The 18,383-nt window shown below is 25.9% G+C and overlaps 4 protein-coding genes and 1 long non-coding RNA gene across 17 annotated transcripts; 2 read left to right on the top strand and 3 right to left on the bottom strand.

Annotated features, from left to right (window-relative positions):
• Nucleotides 1-79: 79 nt before the first annotated feature.
• On the top strand, nt 80-3,402 carry LOC124957966. Its single transcript, XM_047515590.1, has 5 exons — nt 80-647; nt 747-891; nt 966-1,095; nt 1,175-1,521; nt 1,596-3,402. The coding sequence occupies exons 1-5, from the start codon at nt 629-631 to the stop codon at nt 1,825-1,827; spliced, it is 873 nt and encodes a 290-aa protein (XP_047371546.1). The 5' UTR covers nt 80-628; the 3' UTR covers nt 1,828-3,402.
• Nucleotides 1,916-7,768, bottom strand: LOC124957965 (merlin). Of its 4 annotated transcripts, XM_047515588.1 has the most exons (11): nt 7,634-7,767; nt 7,077-7,183; nt 6,856-6,985; nt 6,570-6,775; nt 6,058-6,285; nt 5,757-5,966; nt 5,548-5,654; nt 4,808-4,846; nt 4,419-4,548; nt 3,970-4,305; nt 1,916-3,890 (listed from the first exon to the last, which is right to left on the bottom strand). In XM_047515588.1, the coding sequence occupies exons 1-11, from the start codon at nt 7,653-7,655 to the stop codon at nt 3,513-3,515; spliced, it is 1,893 nt and encodes a 630-aa protein (XP_047371544.1). In that variant the 5' UTR covers nt 7,656-7,767; the 3' UTR covers nt 1,916-3,512. The 4 variants fall into 4 exon arrangements, with proteins under 4 accessions (XP_047371544.1, XP_047371542.1, XP_047371545.1 ...); XM_047515586.1 differs by having other exon boundaries at nt 5,548-5,966; nt 7,634-7,768; XM_047515589.1 differs by lacking the exon at nt 4,808-4,846 and having other exon boundaries at nt 7,634-7,766.
• Nucleotides 7,769-11,015: 3,247 nt separating this feature from the next.
• LOC124957885 (cyclin G) lies at nt 11,016-18,332 on the bottom strand. 6 transcript variants are annotated; one of them, XM_047515368.1, is made up of 6 exons: nt 18,249-18,332; nt 12,460-12,702; nt 11,926-12,342; nt 11,555-11,809; nt 11,264-11,472; nt 11,016-11,122 (listed from the first exon to the last, which is right to left on the bottom strand). In XM_047515368.1, the coding sequence occupies exons 2-6, from the start codon at nt 12,577-12,579 to the stop codon at nt 11,077-11,079; spliced, it is 1,047 nt and encodes a 348-aa protein (XP_047371324.1). In that variant the 5' UTR covers nt 12,580-12,702; nt 18,249-18,332; the 3' UTR covers nt 11,016-11,076. The 6 variants fall into 6 exon arrangements, with proteins under 6 accessions (XP_047371324.1, XP_047371326.1, XP_047371325.1 ...); XM_047515370.1 differs by lacking the exon at nt 18,249-18,332 and adding an exon at nt 15,326-15,822; XM_047515369.1 differs by lacking the exon at nt 18,249-18,332 and adding an exon at nt 14,904-14,922.
• Nucleotides 16,154-17,105, top strand: LOC124957889. Its single transcript, XR_007103757.1, has 3 exons — nt 16,154-16,217; nt 16,380-16,670; nt 16,754-17,105. It is a non-coding gene; the product is annotated as an uncharacterized LOC124957889 (long non-coding RNA).
• LOC124957888 (putative glutathione-specific gamma-glutamylcyclotransferase 2) lies at nt 16,980-18,382 on the bottom strand. Of its 5 annotated transcripts, XM_047515382.1 has the most exons (4): nt 18,160-18,316; nt 17,836-18,051; nt 17,602-17,725; nt 16,980-17,517 (listed from the first exon to the last, which is right to left on the bottom strand). In XM_047515382.1, exons 2-4 carry the CDS (start codon nt 17,968-17,970, stop codon nt 17,216-17,218), a joined length of 561 nt encoding a protein of 186 aa, XP_047371338.1. In that variant the 5' UTR covers nt 17,971-18,051; nt 18,160-18,316; the 3' UTR covers nt 16,980-17,215. The 5 variants fall into 5 exon arrangements, with proteins under 5 accessions (XP_047371338.1, XP_047371336.1, XP_047371337.1 ...); XM_047515380.1 differs by having other exon boundaries at nt 16,980-17,725; nt 18,245-18,382; XM_047515381.1 differs by having other exon boundaries at nt 16,980-17,725; nt 17,836-18,054; nt 18,245-18,335.
• Between the last annotated feature and the right edge of the window lies 1 nt (nt 18,383).

The raw sequence follows: 18,383 nt of genomic DNA on the forward strand, positions 1-18,383 counted from the left end.
GGTAATGAATATTATTTCATATATTCTTAATATATATATATATATATATATATATATATATATATATATATAAAGTATCAGTTGTGAAAATTATATAAAAGTAGTTTCTACTATATTGAAGCAAATATTAAACAATTGCATAACATTACAAATACTAATTTATTTTTTGTTTTTTTCTTTTTTTTTTTGTACGTGTCGTATATAAGACAAATATTTCGTATTGTGAAAAGTAAGATATTTTTCTAAAAATATTACAAAAAAATAATAAAAACACTGATTTGAGGATTAAGCTTTGACGATGTGTGATACAACAAACGATGAAAATAATCTCTTGACTTCGTACGTAAAATGGTCTAAAAGGTGCATGTATTGTGATGTTATAAGTGTGTTTATTCTTATCTGATATTTTTGTTTTTTTGCAAATTATTATTACTATTATTATTATTGTTATTATTATTATTATCATCATCATCATCATCATTCATTCATCGAATCTTTTTTTTCATTGAGTTATTGATTTAAGTTATTAACTTGTGAAGTATAGAAGAAAAAATGAGAACAAATCCATGCACATAGGCTCACCAAATTCCATCAACGTGTTTTGCAGATTCGGCAAAATTTTTGCAATATGAGATGTGGTGAAGAAGGTAAATCACATATACAAAAAATGTTATATATATATATATATATATATATATATATATATATATAATATATATTATTATATTAGCATATTATGTTAACAGAAAGTGAAGAAATAAAAGAGATAAAGGCAACGTGCTCAAAATGTAGTAATGATAATAAAGAGGGCACTTATAATTTTTCTCACATACAAGATCTATGCCCTGCTGATAGAAAGCGTATATCATTATTAATCAAACATTTGGCAAAGTGAGTTATAGTTAGCTTTCTTTTTCATTATATATTTCATATTCAATATTATGTTAACATATATTTACATACAGATGCACTCGTGAGATGCATGAAATTAAATCTAATTTAGCCGTGAGCGAATCTGAAAAAAAAGCTTTGCTGGAAGAATATAAAATATTTCTTAATCGTCATAAATGTGAAAAAAAGCAATTAGAATATGAAGTAAAATTAATACTTTTTTATATAATTAATATTTTCCTTGATTTTTATCTTTTTATTTAACTTTTCTTTATATTTTTAGCTATCCGAAGCTAAGACAAAAAGAACAAGTTTAAGGATACAAATTATACAAGCACTTGAATTGTTAACATGTCAATTGTTAGCACAAGAAAAACAATTTATGAATCTAGTAGAAAATGTAAGAGATCTTTTATGTGAGAAAGTTATTATCCATGAGATTCTTAGTCAAAAGGAGATAGAGAAAAGTAATCTCATAGGAAAAATTCAAAGATTAAAAGAATCTCTTAGATTAGAAAAATTATTGCATTCCAAAGATCTTGCTCAAAATCTTCTTAAAAATAAAATGATCGATAAAGCCTCTCAAACGACAGATGATCTCAATCATTTGTATACAAAATGTAATATCAGGTAATAAATATTATTTAATGAAATATAATTTTTCTATGAAAAGCTTGATAATAATTTACATAAATGATTTTTAGAAAATATAATTTTAATGCCACTAATATAGAACTGAATCTAAAACATTCTCAAAATATAAAAACTAAGAGTAAGAACGATTTGGAAGAACTTACTAGCGACGGAACACTGATGCGTGATCTATTTTTTAGAGTACCAAACGTTGAGGATAATGAAAGTTTATATCTTATGCCAACATTATCAAAAGAGTTTAATCAGACCAAGTCGTCTTCCACTTCTTTTGTATTCAATTAAGTATATATAACAGATGTAAAAAAAAAAAATAATACATATGACATTAAATATATGGTTTATAAAGGATATCTAAAAAATGTATGGTATATATAAGTAAAAATAAATCGTTTAATACTTAATACATTGAATACTGATATCAATTTAAATCTTTTCATATACTAATAATGTGTACATTTTAAAATTTAAGCATTACTGGAATAATCTAACTACTACAAAATTTTAGTAATACTATGAATGAATTGGTCAAAGAGTTTATATATAATTTAAAAAATTTCATATAATAGTATTTAAATGTCTCTTGAATATATATATATATATACACATTCATATGACATTTTAGACCAGATTTTTAGAAATAATAATAATAATAATAATAATAAAATATAACAGTATTTTAAAATCCACACATTTACATTCATCTCCATACAAACATTTCACGCTCACACATACAATGTATGTAGGAATCGTAAGTCATTTCCAATATAACAAATTATAATTCATCTCGACAATTTAATAAATTTCTCTTACTTTACGTATTGCAGTCTATGGCCATTAAAACACATTTAATGATATTTCATTGTAATCTATAAATACATTATTATATAATACGCACATAATAACAAAATATAAGCACACATAGTATGGATGTTTAATAATTATACCTTTTATCGCATATGTTCTTATATCATAAGGCACTTTTCTTTAAATATTAAAGAAATAAAGATAGAGAAAAAAATGGGACAAACTAATTCTTTCAGAAAGTATAATAATTATTGAAATACTATTTTAAATTCCTATTTTATAAAATCATTCGGTGTAAATTATTGCTATAAAAGCACTTACTATAGAGGGACCTATGTCAGATGATAAATATTTTTATATGAACAAATAAAAAGAATTATCATTTATACGAACTTAAATTTTCAAATAAATGTATACTTTCATTTATATTGCATGTAATATCATTTCCTGTAATAATATGGAAAGTGCATAAATAAAAGAATATTATCTACTATTGTTTTACATATATATACATGTGTGTGTGTGTATGCATGTGTATGCGCGCGCGCGCGATATATAAAAAAAATATAGTCGATTCAAATTTTCTAAGGAATCATTACTGAAGATTTCACTATAATTATATATACTAATTTAAAAGAAAAATGAAATATAAAAAATACAATATTAACGCATTTACCATATAATATGTATTTATCGATATCTTTGTATTTTAATACCTGGAGATATCTGCTTTGTTTAAGAGCATAAGTCAGAGAACTTTAATACATCATAATATTGTTCCATTCTCTATAACATTTTTTAATAAAAGATTTATAGAGTATATAACTCTAAAATTATTAAGAGTTCGTCATTAATGAATTTATAAAAATATAATTCAGTTATCAATATATGTTTTAACAAAATTTAATAGCTTACATAGTAGCTTAATGATCATTCTTTGTAATACATTATTATTAACAAACATATAACGTTTGCTAAGAAAAAAGAATACACATATATATATATATAGCCCTTTCTATCATTCTTTTTTTTTAAACTATGGAAGTATACAGATATATATAAAAAAAAAAAATAAAGTGAATGTTTCATTAATTAAATTCAAAATCGTTAATCCATATTTTGTATAATACAGATCTTTTGTATTTTTTGAGAAAAGAATTATATTATAATTCTTCAAAGAATGCAACTCTAGCTTTAGTAGAACCTGATTTGACTTTTTTCAATGTACTATATTTATTTTCTCCGAGTCTCATCTGTTCCTCGTGTAACTGATCTAATTCACACTGTTTCTCACCAACTTTCATAACTTCTATTTCAGATCGCAATTCTCTTAATTGTTCTTGCAAATGTTTACTCTTCTCCCAATAATCGACTCGTTCTTTTTCTATTTCTAAAGATAATTGATCTACATCACCATCGGCTATAAGATCATATGATGTCAAATCAGATGGCAATGGTTCAGCATCTAATTGCAAATTTTGAAGATCCGCTTGTAAATCTGATGTAAATACTTGTGTCGAAGGAAACAGATTTGGAACGGGCTATTATATAATGAAAATAAATTATTATTTTGCAAATAATAAAATCATATTATCTAAAATCAAATTTATCTCTACTTACTGTTATAGCAGCAGTATAAGCATTTCTGCTGAGAAATTCCAAAAGCTTTTCCTTAGCTTCTTTTTCAGCAATACGTGCTCTTAACAATTCATCTTTTAATTTTTCTGCTTCGGCAGCTCTTCTCTCTGATTCTTGTACCAGTCTTTCAGTTAATAATTCTGCTTCCCTAGTTTTCCGTTCTAAATGTACTTTCTCCTCTTCAGCCTTCATATTGTTCAACCGAATTCGTGTAATTTCTTGTTCTGCTTCGGATGCTTTTTGACTAAGAAGCATCGCTTCCTCTTCGGCAACCCTACTCTTCTCAGCTAAAAGATCTGCTGTCTCTTCGGATCTTCTCTGTAGAGATATACAAATATTTTTTTTTTTTTTTTTTTTTTTTTTTTTTTTTTTATAAAAAAAAAAATATATATATATATATATGTATATGTATATATTATAAATAATCTTACAAGAGCTTCATTCGCTAAACGAATTTCTTCTTGATATTGTAAAAGACGCTGTTCCATAGCAGCTTTTTCTCGTTCAGCAGCTTCCCTTAATTGCTTTTCTCTTGCCAACTTATTTCTTTCGACCTGTCTCCTAGTAAGATCGGTAATTAATTTAATACAAACGAATTCAGATTACTATCCTCATTAAGGCTCCTAAGAACTCGTAAAATTTTTTATTTTGTTTTTTATAAACTTGTTTCAACATTCATAAATTTTTCAATTCAAGTTTTTTTTTCTTCCTTTTTTTTTTTTTTTCTCTCTATATATTTCATTGAATTTAAAATTTACGTATAATTACTGACAGAGCCAATTTATTAAATAACAAATAATAGCATGCAAACTACATTTACCAATAATTCCATTGTGGCAGTATTGAAAACATGTATGTCCTAAATTTTATATATATAATGTATATGAGTACTCAGGAGCCTGAATGAATTATGTATAGTTCTTTTGCAAAGAGTTATTACCTGAAACATTCAGTAAATCATAGCATGTAGTATCGATGAATATACATATTTATTATATTGTGATAAATATATATGTATCTACAATTAAAGAGTACTTTTAATTAAATTTGTTATTTTTACTGTTGTAAGTAAAAGTGACTAGCATAATTTAGAATTAGCCTTTCAGAATTTTTTAAAATTCATTTCATATGCTTTTAAATGTATACAATAAAATAATATGTATATATAAGTCATCTGATTTTCTCAATGCCCCCAAACCATTCTTATATTGGTATATTCTAACATACGAAGACGTTCTTGCTGTTTTAAGGTCTTCTAATCCAAAGCACATCCAAGTAGATGGATGAAACCTGTCTCAAACTTTTTGACAAAATTAGTAATATATAAATAAATTAATTTCTTCAAATATCTAAAGCGCATCATACCTGAGTGATATAAAACGTTTGTAAGTATATAAAAAAAAAAAAAAAAAAAAGAAAAAAAATCATCAATTTACTTTTAATATCCATTGAAATAATTAAAATAATTAAAGAATAATTATATTTAGAATAATTATATTATAAAAGAATTATAAAAGAATAATTATATTATATTAAGAAAAAACGAATATTTTAGTTTACCGTGATTTTTCTTCTTTGGCTTGAGCCTTCATTTGCTGTACCTCCATGGAGTCAGGCTTGCGTCTTCGCATAAATAGATCATGGTTGCCAATACACAGGTCCAGGATCTTAACAAATAATATGTTAGCAACTTTGTCACTATTATGTTCGTCCAATCCTAAAGCTATCAAACCCTTCACCCAGCTGGCAACATCTGACTGTTTTTTTACCAGTTTATTCATGCGAACTTTCTGCGAGAAGAACACGAAGTTTGGCGATGTCTTATCCACTGGTTTTATGACAAACTTCTTATCATCGAAGCTAATATGTCGAATTTCAGACCACGTAAATGTAGTTTTAGGAGCGAGCTTGTTTTCCTTTTCGTAGATATTCAGTCCCAATGCCGTTACCCCAAGCCATAGATTTGTTTCCTTTTTGTTCTACAATTGGAAAATACATATATCCTTAATACTATTCATTAAAATCAACTATTCCTTTTGCAAATAATCAAATTTGATAAATGTTACTTACGCTAATAGGAAAATAATTCACACCATACATATCCAGATCTTGAGCAATTTTAAGATATTCCATTTCTGCCTCATCTCTAGACATTCCACGATGATCAGCATACCAAATTTTTATTCGATCTTCCCACATTTCAGCAGTCATTTGATATTGATCTATGACTCTTTGTGGAAGTAGATCTTCACTGGCCAGCATTCCTGGGCGGTATGAAACTTCATCATAGTCCCCATACTAACAACCGTGCAGTAATAATTACAATCAAAACCAATCAATATCTACATATACTTGTACTTATATATACATACATACATACATACATACATATATATATATATATTTATATATATATATATGTATACATATATATGTATATACACATTAAACTTATCTGCCAGAAATCATGTGTTGTTATCTTTCTTAAATTATATATTGTAAGAAAGATAAATTCAATTATGCATGCAAAAATAAACAATTTTATCCCATACGTTAAAAAATCTTAATATCTTTCAAAATACCTTTGCCTGTACTGCATACGACGCAAGTAAAACAGAAGCTTCTGGAGGACAATAAATGTCCATTGATAAAATAGCTTGTTTCACTTGAAGAAAAAATAAGTGTTGCGTAACTTCTTGTACCAATTCCTCTGATACATCTTCGGGATAAAATTTAGCCAAAAACATAAAAGGTGTTGTGGGCTGTTGTGAAATGCCTTGATCTTGAACTATGAGAGAAACAACATATATCTTAACAAATACTACAGTATATTAATAATGTTAAACAATTAATCGCAATGTAATTTACCTTTTTTATCTAATTTTAACCAAGATATAAATCCTTTAGAATCTTCGTATTGAAGGCCAAAATACCATGTTTCCCTGAGTCCAATTGTTCGACACACTAAGTCAAACAAATCTCTTCCCGTGGATCTCCACTGTAAACATAAATTTATATATTTGCAACAAAATATTTCATAACGAAAAATTGTAAATAAAAATAAAGAAACTAAATAATACGCCACTGACCTCTAAATTAAATTCCAATTCTGCGTCCAAGGTAGAGACTTTCACTGGAAAGGATTTCCCCGATTTTTTCCTCCGAAATTGTGGCATTTTACTTTTCATTGTATTCACTAAGCATTAGAGAAATTGATATAACCAATTTCTAAACATTTTAAAAAGTTTACAAATATTCTATGTTATAATACGATATTGTTGAAATATATTCATGTGTTATTGCAGAGCAGTTGCAGGATTAAAATAGACATCACAAAATATAAGTAATCTTCGAGGAGTTAACCTTATTTACACATGTTTTAATATTAATGTGGTATAAAGAGGGGATAAATTCACACAAAAAACAATAAATATAATATCTTATTTTGATTATGGTGTTAATGATTAAGAGATGTCATAGAATCTGTCTCGATAAAGTGTTTCAAATATTTGAAAACAAATCTCGTATCTTTTTCACAACTGAATTAAGATTTCTTCTTTTGTTTGCATCCAATAACGAAACGGATATCTTTCATTGACCAATAGCGGCACTGAATTAGCGAATGAATTCTTCACTATATGCTTACGAAAAGAACACGATCGTAACATCGGTAAAGATAAAAAATCTGATTCAAAGTAATTATAATTGTATCTCGATTTTTAAAATGGATTCAAACCAAAAAAATTTCACACAACTCAAACTAGTCACACAAACAGAGATATGAAAATTCATGCACACTGTTCAGAGTGCCATCTATGAGAAAATAAGCATTTGTAAACAATATAAACATTAGAGTCAGCTCTTAGAATTCCAAACAAAAAATCTTATCAGACTTTGTCCTGTATGTTTATTCAACTATTCAGAATTTAAAGTTTAATCATTTGGATCAATAATGTATTTTCTCTTTTACCAGCTTTTTGCCAACGTGTTTTAATAATATAATTAAGCTAAAAAGAATTTAATAATTTTTAACTATTAAATTCGAAGAAAGAAATTATTTAAATAATTTTTATTGTAAATGACGTTTTAATAAATACTAACATTTCCATTTTTGTTACTTCATACTTTTTTACTTTTCTTTACAAAGGCATATATTTTAATCCAAGGTGTGCCAAAAAAATTGAAATTCAATTTTATGGAATGTTGTACTTGTTAAAACAAATCCATTAATTTGATTAATAATAATTCTAAATCTATTGTTTATAATATTCAAATGTTACTTATAAACTGGGTAACATTTTGTACATCTTTCATTTATTTGAATACATGTTTATTCAGTTTAATGTAACTTACGTGCGTTCAAATATGCTTAGTTAAATATAAAATATTTAAATTTATATAAAACTTATGAATAACATTGTCAATTTCATAATTACACGTTACATTTCCCCTTGAAAAATAACACATATTACTAATTTAACAATAACATATAACGGTTAGATCTTAAGAATTTCTATAAAATAATTTAAATACAGCATAACAATTTATTAATTACAAAAATAATATAAGTTAGTATTATTAAAAAAAAAAAAACAATAATTGAACAATTTTATATTAAATTTTATCATTATTATTTCTTGAGAGAGATACAAGTTATTTTGCAATTGTAACATCATGATTATCTTCAGAATTAGCACGAATATAAAATAATTTTCGTGCTATATAATTTTGTTTTGTATATATACAAAATTAAAATAATTATCTTTATTTAAAATGTATACTGACATATTTGTTTTTATATACATATATTATACTAAATTATTTTTTACAAATTTTTCTTATATATGAATATTTTTTTTGGTATCCCTAATAATATCACAAAATATTCATGCTGTTTATTGTACATAGCACATGTCACAAAAGAGACCAATATAATTCTGCACAAGTATTATATTTTCAATAGCAAAAATATATCACAATTGTGTATGTTAGTGTATGTGTGTGTGTGTGTAATTTATATGACTCTTAAATAATACCTTTATCTTAATTTTAATTGCTAAAAACTTTCTATTGTGTGAAATATTTGCCCATAATGAAGTTAATGTTATTGTAAATAATCTAACTACGCTACAGGCTATGTGATATATAGTTTTTGAAATACTATTGTGCAAATAAAATAATTGAAAAAATTTTATTTTAAAAAATATACATTTCTAATCTTCTTAAAAAGTAATATGGATGGTATTTCATGATTCTTTCTATATACGTGTAATTTACACATGCATAAGAAACTTGTACATTAAAGTTATTCGATAAAATAATTATAATAAGGAACTAATTGCATGCATTATATAAGAGAGAACTGTGTTTCATTAATAACAGAAAATGTATTCTTATAACAAACATTATTCATAAAAAGTGATAATTGAGTATTAAAACTTGCGCTTTCAATTGGCAGTACAAAATTATTTTCTTGTATACTTACACAAGATAAAGAGAGCAAATAATAAATATAAGTAAGAATTTTTTATCAAAAACAAATATATTAAGAGTTAAATGGTCCTGGTTATAAATAAACATAGATTTACAAATGATAATATTTGTGCAATTTCAAATCTGTAGATAAATAAAATAACATATGAATGATTAACTTTGTTATAATTTTCTTTCTTTTTTCAAATTTTATAATTATTTAACAATTCTAATTTTTATTTTTAATAATAAATCAAGAAATGAAGAATTGAAAATTTCATTTTCATATTTTTTTTCTTAAATATATTACGATGCATATGTGCGCTTAATGAATTAAACCATTCATAAATATTTATATATTTTTTTATATATCTTTAAATTATCAAGAAATAAAATTATCAATTGACAATATAATATTACATATTATATCATAATACAACATTTAGTTATAAAAAAAACTTTAATGTATGTTTAATTTTTCTATATGAAAAATTTGAATTTATTTGATATGAATAGTTATTGAAATATATGAAATATATATTAAAAATTAAATGCTCTCAATACTCCAGATTTCACTATTAGATCAATTGCAAAATCATATACACACGCATTTGTATATATATCATCCAATTCAAACACACTCGTATCATAAAGATTTCCAAGCAACATCATCTTTTTTATGTACAAAGACAATTCTCATATTTATTCAATTTTTTTTTGTTTAATACTAAAGAAGATTTTCTATTCCGCTAGAACATGATCAAATGTTTACATTCATACAATTTTTATTTCATTTTTTGTTCTTTTTTGGGTTTTTTTTTCTTTTTTTTTTTTTTTTTTTTTTTTTTTTTTTTTTTTTTTTTTACAATTACAGGATCATGGTAAAAGATATAATCTAATATCATTATTAAACCTATCAAATACCTCATTATACTTTACTGTATCTTTATTTTATAAAGACCACTCTTTTGTGTAATATTATATTTTGTATAAGTGCAAAATTTTTCTTATTCGCTTTTACATAATTTCTCTCTCTCTCTCTCTCTCTCTCTCTCTCTCTCTCTCTCTCTAACTCTCTCTCTCTCTCTTTCTCTCTTTTTCTCTCTCTTTTTCTCTATTAGAATATACCACAAATATAAAGTTAAAATGAATTTTTCTCAACAATTATTCTTTCAATAAATTATAAAATATAATCGACATTATATTATATCACATCAATTTCCATTTTTAGAAAAAGGTAAATTGATTTCTGTTTTTCTTTTCTCATTATATTAATTTCTTTTCTAATATTTTACAACTTTTATAATATATAGTTATTTCAAAATAATATTATGATATTTTCCTAATTCGTAAATTTTTTGTTAGAAAATAAACTTTAGAAAAATTTGAAAACAAATAAAAAAAAAAAGAAAGAAAGAACAATTACACATGTGTGTGTCTCTAAAATAACACGTTAAGATAATGACTTACATTGAATGATTTTCCATTTCCAAATAACATGCAAGGTCAATACCGTGTCTATTATTAAATATTGTGTTGAAAAATGTTATTTTAAATTCAAATTCATCCAAATACGACAGATCTTTCTTGTTCATTATCGAGTATAAGCGAGATATATTAACGCCTTTTGTTTCCATGACGACGGGAGAACTTACGGTTTTTTCTGTAATATAACAATAAAGATTTTAATGTTCAATATATAAACATATAACAATTATTATTATATTTATCATTTATATATATATATATATGTATATAATTTTTGAAACTCTGTTATTTGATTTAATAAAATGTCAAAATTTACCTGATCCTACTTGGAGATGGAACTGGAGTGTGTTCAGCAATAACAGGTAAAACAGAAGTAAATTTATCAGTCGGACGCAAAAGACGAGCTGTACGTGAAGATAATCTCCATATGAGTCTTTGTCTATGAGGCGTTTGTTCTTGAGCATTGTATTTATTTAAAACAGCACTTACTGCTTCATGAGTAGAAACAAAGCTATCGTCTGAAATCTTTTGTTATATATGATATTAATATTTATTTTTCATATAACTTACAATCATTGCCACCTATATATATATATATCTGACATACCTTGCAAATTTTTTGTACTTCAGCAGCAAATTCTACCAGTCTTAACATTTGATGCGCAGGTGTTACAGATGAATTAATAGTAGAAGGACCAGCCATTGATGTTACAGAATTAGTAACATCTTTATTTGCATCTAACCGTTTAACGGCTGCGTCCAAATATGTACAGAGTAAGACCAAAGCTACTTCAGATGATCTTAAACTTGCACAATTTCCATCACAAGCAATCATTTCTAATCTCAGAAAAAGTTCAGATTCCTTAAACATACACATACATACATACATATATATATATATATATATATATATATATATATATATCTTATATTTCAAAAAATGTTTCATTCATTAACAACTACATTAGCAATATTTACCATTACTACATTGGCATATATATCGCCAATACCCAAATGTGATGCAACAGTATGAAACATTGTATTAAACAATTGTAAAAAAGTTAATGATGTAATTGGTTGTACAGCCGGTGCCCATTCTAATTTATTACGTATTACTCCTGACATACGCTTAAGATCTCCTCCGGTACACTTGCATTGAGAAATGGATACTAAATGATCAGCATCCAAAGATTGAGCCATTTGAACTGCAGCGATATGAAAAGCTGATACACTGATGCAAGCCATATGTTTTGGTCTGGCTTTCATTTTGGTTAAAAAACGATCCATCAAATTAATAGCAACAAAAAATACATCGGATGGTAAATCATACCATACTTTTAAACATCTTAATACATGAGCGGATCCATCCCGTGCTCCAATTGTAATTTCATCATTCTGTAATAGACACAATGTTACTATTTAATATTTTTTACATATATAAATAATATATACAAGCATGCTCAAATACACACATGATATTTTACAGCAAGAAATACAACGTTAATAACTTACTTGCGTTGTGGTGAGCAATTGAAGATTTGGTTGATATTTAACCTCAAGCACCAAAGCTTCTTGTAATTGTTCAAGTAATGGGTGAATCGCATCTGGTACAGGAAAGCCTGATGTGTCCATTCTTATGTTGTGTGATAAACCGCTCTCTATGGAAACGGTAAAATTGTAATATAGTCCCACAGACTATTGATCGAATGACTAAAAATCACACAATAAGAATGACACAACTGGCTAGCCTTGTATCTGTAAAATTGAAATGGTATAATATAAATATTTGAATGAAATTTATATTTTGAATTTTATCATATGGATTGATATAAAAATTTAATTTCATAATATCTTTCATTTATTTAACAATATATAATAAAAGATTCAATCTTTGATGAATTATGTAAAAAGAATATTTTATTGTGTTACATTTATTCTATAGAATAAGAAACTCTCCAAATAGTCATGATTTCAAGGTTATCACAACATTCACTTGTGAGATTCTATAAACATGATCTCAGACGTAAATAGACCTTGTACAAAACTTTAGAATGAAACGAAAGGTTTCACGAAAGGAAAACAATTGAACCAAATGACATTGCATGTTTATAAATATTAAATTTCTCAAAGTACATATCTTATCACACGGACTACATTTAACTTTTATAAAATAAAATATTATTTTGTAAGTATATTTTGTAGCTACGCTACTGCGCATTACGTACCAAAATATACAAGAAGAAATTGACACGCAATTTCTTTCCCGACATTTTTCACCAATTTTTAAACGAACCACATATCATATACATACGCTTATCATGATCATTATACTACGAGCACCATTAAAGATATTTGCAAAATTTCATAAAATCTAATCAAAATATTAACGTGCAAATAATCATTCACGTTGATAAATTATTGTGTACTTGAAAATAGTACGTTTTTAACTATAATCCGTGGTTTTTTTTTTTTTCTTTTTTTTTTTTTGTGCGCTAAGAACGATTCGTATTTCGTGTATGTCTTCCAACGCAACGCTTTACTTTCTGACGCAATATATCTACAAACAACCATGGCAAATCTTATATACGCACATCGTGAAATCATAAAATAATCCAATTGAAATAAAAAGTATCACATGAACGATATTGAAATAATATCACATCATTTTCTTTTTCCATAACATAATCCATCGTTCATAAGAACGTAATAAATAATTTTACGAAATAAATAAAAATTCTAAAGATCAAATTAAAAATATATAATTTTCAATTTCAAAAAAAAAATATATATATACATATATACATACGTGCATACATATATATATATATATATATATTTTTTTTTATTTTAAATGAATCATCCGATACAAAAGTTAGCCAATTGTTTTCGATCGAATTATTCATATATACGTATACAAAATGACGTAAGTGAGATTTTTATGTATGTGTACGTACATAGAAAATAATAGATAAAAAAGATCACAATGCGAGTGATAAGGAAAAAAAAAAAAAGAAAGAAAATTTAAATAGATCTTATTAAATATTTCGACAAAAATTGTGAGAACAAAAAAAAAAATAAATACATAAAAGAATTCATTCTCTTTTGCGCCTTTACATACACACACTCACATATATATATATATATATATATATATATATATATAAGCATTACGAAATTTTTTAAATCGTTCTCGAACGATCGATTCAATTTTTTTTCATCCTTCCATTCATATTTAAATGAACGACATAAAATATAATAGTCGTAGCAACAAAAATAACAATAACAATAACAATAACAATAATAATAATAATAATAATAATAATAATATTAATAATAGAATAATTTAAAAAAAAGAAACAAAACAAAACAAAGAAATTCACTTACTCGAAAAAAGATATTAAATGAAGAGATTCGTTCGGATAATCTTTAGGAAGAAGACAAAAGCAGAACTATATAGTTCAAAGCGTCAATGACCAACGACAAAACGAACTGTCAGAACACAATATGTATATATATATATATATGTGTGTGTGTGTGTGTGTGTGTGTGTGTGTGACTGTGTGTTTCAATGACGTTAGGAACACATACACGCAAATAAGAACTTGTATTTAACTTTCGTAATCGAATCTTTCAAATCTTTCAGTATAAATATCACATATATATAACACGTACACCGCACGCACACACACAACGCACATGCTCATACACTAAAAAGAGTTATATATGCGCGCGCACACGCACGTGTATATATATATATATATATATACATATATATATATATAAAATATAAGTGAAAGAAAAAAAATTGACAAGACGATTGAATTCGATCGAAATATTTTTTCTTTTCTTTTTTCTTTTGGAGATTAGATATTTATCAAAGAAAGCACTAATTCAAAAAAAAAAAAAAAAAAAAAACGAAAAAAAAAGAAAGAAAAAAAAAATTAATATGTACAAACCGTATGCGCGTACGGTGTAGGCTTTCTCTTGAAAATATTTTATATAGTTGTAGACAAAAAATGTATCGTAGGGGGAATAAAAATATATATTATATATATATATATTATATATATATTATATATATATATATATATATATATATATATATATATATTCAGGGGGAAAAAACTCGATATTCTGTTGAAAACGTTTTTTTATATACTACGTTCTCAAGTCTTGTCTTCTCTCGAGATCGTATACGTGTTATAGAGTTTTTTAACGAACTTCAATTCCCATAGAAATTTCATTTCGCACTTCATTGCCAACGGTCGATAACGTTCGATAAATTTCGATTATTTCTTTCGATTTGATTATAAATATATATATTTATACATATATATACATACATATATTATATACATATAAAAAATATATATTATACAATTCATTCGAAGCTTTCCCACAATTTCTTTTCGTTGAATTTGTTTCGTGTGCGAATCAATTGCACTGACAAAGCGCAATCTATCTTTTTTTCTTTTCTCCTCCTCTTCTTCTTCTTCTGCTTCTTCTTTTTCTTTCTACTTCTTTTACTTTCTCAAATAATTTTTTTCGCGCGTCCTATTGTGTCAACGAAATTTGAAAAATTTTCGACAAAGCCGTTTATGTTCAAATTCATCACTATAGAGCACACTCGTTCTCTTAGAAAGAGAGAAGATTCTAGTTAACTTTATACAACTCGTATTATTAATGGAACTAAGCACAAGAGACCATCGACTTCTCTGTTTCTTTCATCTCTCTCTCTCTCTCTCTCTCTCTCTCTCTCTCTTTCACACACATCACACACACTCCTTTACTATATTCCCCCTTCTCTCTCAACTACTAACACGAATTCTGTCTTGATCTTCTCTTCCATCTTCACTATTCATACCATTTTCTAATTGGATAAGAATAAAATGGTAGATTTCTATAGAAATTTATAAAAATACTTTTCATTATTATTTTTTCTCTTCTCTCTCTCTTTCTCTCTCTCTCTCTCTCTCTCTCTCACTCTTTCAATTGTTTAATATACAAAAATGAAAAATGGCGCTATAATATGTTACAAGAAACAATAATCTTTAGAAGAATAGAAAATTTATATTCATTGAAAAAGAAAAAAAATATATATGTATATTAATATATATATATATATATATATATATATATATTATATTTAAGAATATTTATATATTATTGTTTAAACTAGTAGTATAGTTAAGTGTAAGATATAGTATGATATTGAAGTTATAAAATGTTACGTCAGCGATGTCGTCAGGTTCTTTGAAAACGACGAAAAAGTAGGTTATGTCCATGAAACCTTATTATGTTCAAACGATTTCGTTGGATTTCTTATTACATGATTCATATTGTATATATCAATGAATTTTAATTTATTGTATCTTTGAAACGATTAAAATAAATTATTTGTTAAAAATTTGTTGTGAATTCGATCTTTATAGAATGTCCGATTGCATATGGGAATCGTTTAGTGTATATTCTACACTAAAATAAATAAAAAAAAAAAAAAAAAGGTTCGTATATAAATAGATGCACAATGTAATTCCTTTTTTGAGTTACAGTTCATTGTTTTTTAAACTTTGTCTAAATCTGAATACACTTGATTTTTATTTACGGAGACATTTAAAATTGGTAGTTTACAAAACTCCAGTTAATAGTGTTTCAACGTGTCATGCTTATATCGAAGCCAAAGATGGTTACTTCGAGAAATTTCTCTGAAGGTAGATAAGCAGGTATTAAAATATAAAATAAACTGTAACTCAAATATAAGGTCACATAAGCTACATGTTTATATGAACTCTTTTTCTTATTTTAGATCTACCCTTTTCCTGTACTTCCTACGTGCAACTAGGTACTTAACATTAAATAGATATAATAAAACAAAAGAATTTAAGATAGATACTCGGATTCGACTAGCTTCAATCAACAATATCATCGTTTAGTAAATATATATATTACATCACGCGCGTGACGCATAACGCGGGAATACGAATTGAAAGGGCAAAATTCAAAACACAGAATAAAATGTACATCGGTTGAAATTATGTTTTCAAACATTGTATGTATCATATAATAGATATAGTTTAATACTATCAATATACGTTTTATGTGAAATAATATACAGGAATATTTCTTTTTTTTCTTTGATAATAAATCAAAAAATTGAAAAGTTTCATTCTTGAAATTATTATTTCAAATCATTTTATCGTATACTTTTTATCATAGAATTAAATAAATTCTATATATTATAAATAAGTGTCCTATATGTATATTCACTTTACTCAATTATTTCTTTTTCCGAATCTTTTTCTAAATTTTTCACAGCTTTTTCTAACAAAAACAAATATTCATCATTCGCATTAGGAATTAATGTACGTACTACAGTTGCCAATTTATAAAGATATTCTCTGTTAGATCCACTAGGACCATGTGCTGTAAATATGTATTTTGCTATTGTCTCTATATCTTCAACACCTGCATAATTAGGATTATCTTTGCTTCCTATGTAAATTGTTAGATAAAATGGATCCTTTTCTGTAACCGGTACCACCATTGTATTATTTATATTTACAATGCTATCTAAGGAAGTACAAGAAGGTTTCTTATCAATGTCGTTAAGACTAGCATAAGGATGAAAGAGGACGATATTCCTTTCGTAGCCACCTTTTTCTCTGAAGTCTAAATGTGCAACGACGTTATTTACATTTTCAATAGATATTTTATAAGCAAGACCCCATACTTCGTCGTTTGGATTCTCAGATGGAAGCAATGTAACAACACGACCAGGCTAAAAGTTTAGGCATAAAAACAACTCAAACTTTAAAGTACAGATTAAGAACAATAGAAAGATATAAGAAATTTTTACAAAAGCAATTATATTTTCATTTTTTAACGCACCTTATCGGGTGTTCCTCTGTGATCTGTACTTTTTTGATAAAATCGTCTCACATACCCCTTAATATAGCCAATGATTCTTTTTTCATAAGGAAAATCAACTTTCCATATAAGAGATCCATAACCAAATACCCACATGTTTTGTTTGTCGAAAAGAACCCTTATATATTTGGATCTAGATTTTCTATTTAATTATTCCACTTTATTTTCTTAGAAAGTCTACTAAAAAGAATAAATTATTCAATTTTTGATCTAACCTATTTGGCTTCATATGTCAAAAATGTATGATGTATAGATAAAGAGTTTTATATATATGTATATACGCACGAGCAAGAAAACGCAAACTTTTATTATGATCATTGGATACGTATTCAAACTTGATAATCGTGCAAATAAAAGACCATGTCTGTACCTACATAAATCCTCTCCCCACCGCCACATTTTTTCATCATTACACAGACGCGTACATATGTATACATAAACTTTTATTTCGTCGACAATGCTCGCGCGCAATAACAATTACGCATTTTTAAATATATATATATATAAAT

This window comes from Vespa velutina, chromosome 2 (genome assembly GCF_912470025.1).
Source record: "Vespa velutina chromosome 2, iVesVel2.1, whole genome shotgun sequence".
Taxonomy (NCBI): Eukaryota; Metazoa; Arthropoda; class Insecta; order Hymenoptera; family Vespidae; genus Vespa; species Vespa velutina.

Coding starts and splice junctions, on each gene's coding strand:
- LOC124957966 (XM_047515590.1), top strand. Junction 892..965: donor TTAATCAAACATTTGGCAAA/GTGAGTTATAGT, acceptor ATTTACATACAG/ATGCACTCGTGAGATGCATG. Junction 1,522..1,595: donor TATACAAAATGTAATATCAG/GTAATAAATATT, acceptor AATGATTTTTAG/AAAATATAATTTTAATGCCA.
- LOC124957965 (XM_047515586.1), bottom strand. CDS start 7,655: ATGTTACGATCGTGTTCTTTTC. Junction 4,549..4,807: donor CTGCCACAATGGAATTATTG/GTAAATGTAGTT, acceptor CGATCTTACTAG/GAGACAGGTCGAAAGAAATA. Junction 4,306..4,418: donor GTTTAGCGAATGAAGCTCTT/GTAAGATTATTT, acceptor ATATCTCTACAG/AGAAGATCCGAAGAGACAGC.
- LOC124957885 (XM_047515368.1), bottom strand. CDS start 12,579: ATGGACACATCAGGCTTTCCTGTACCAGATGCGATTCACCCATTACTT. Junction 12,343..12,459: donor AATTGCTCACCACAACGCAA/GTAAGTTATTAA, acceptor TGTCTATTACAG/AATGATGAAATTACAATTGG. Junction 11,473..11,554: donor AAGTACAAAAAATTTGCAAG/GTATGTCAGATA, acceptor ATATAACAAAAG/ATTTCAGACGATAGCTTTGT.
- LOC124957888 (XM_047515380.1), bottom strand. CDS start 17,970: ATGTGGGTATTTGGTTATGGATCTCTTATATGGAAAGTTGATTTTCCT. Junction 17,726..17,835: donor ACAGAGGAACACCCGATAAG/GTGCGTTAAAAA, acceptor CTAAACTTTTAG/CCTGGTCGTGTTGTTACATT.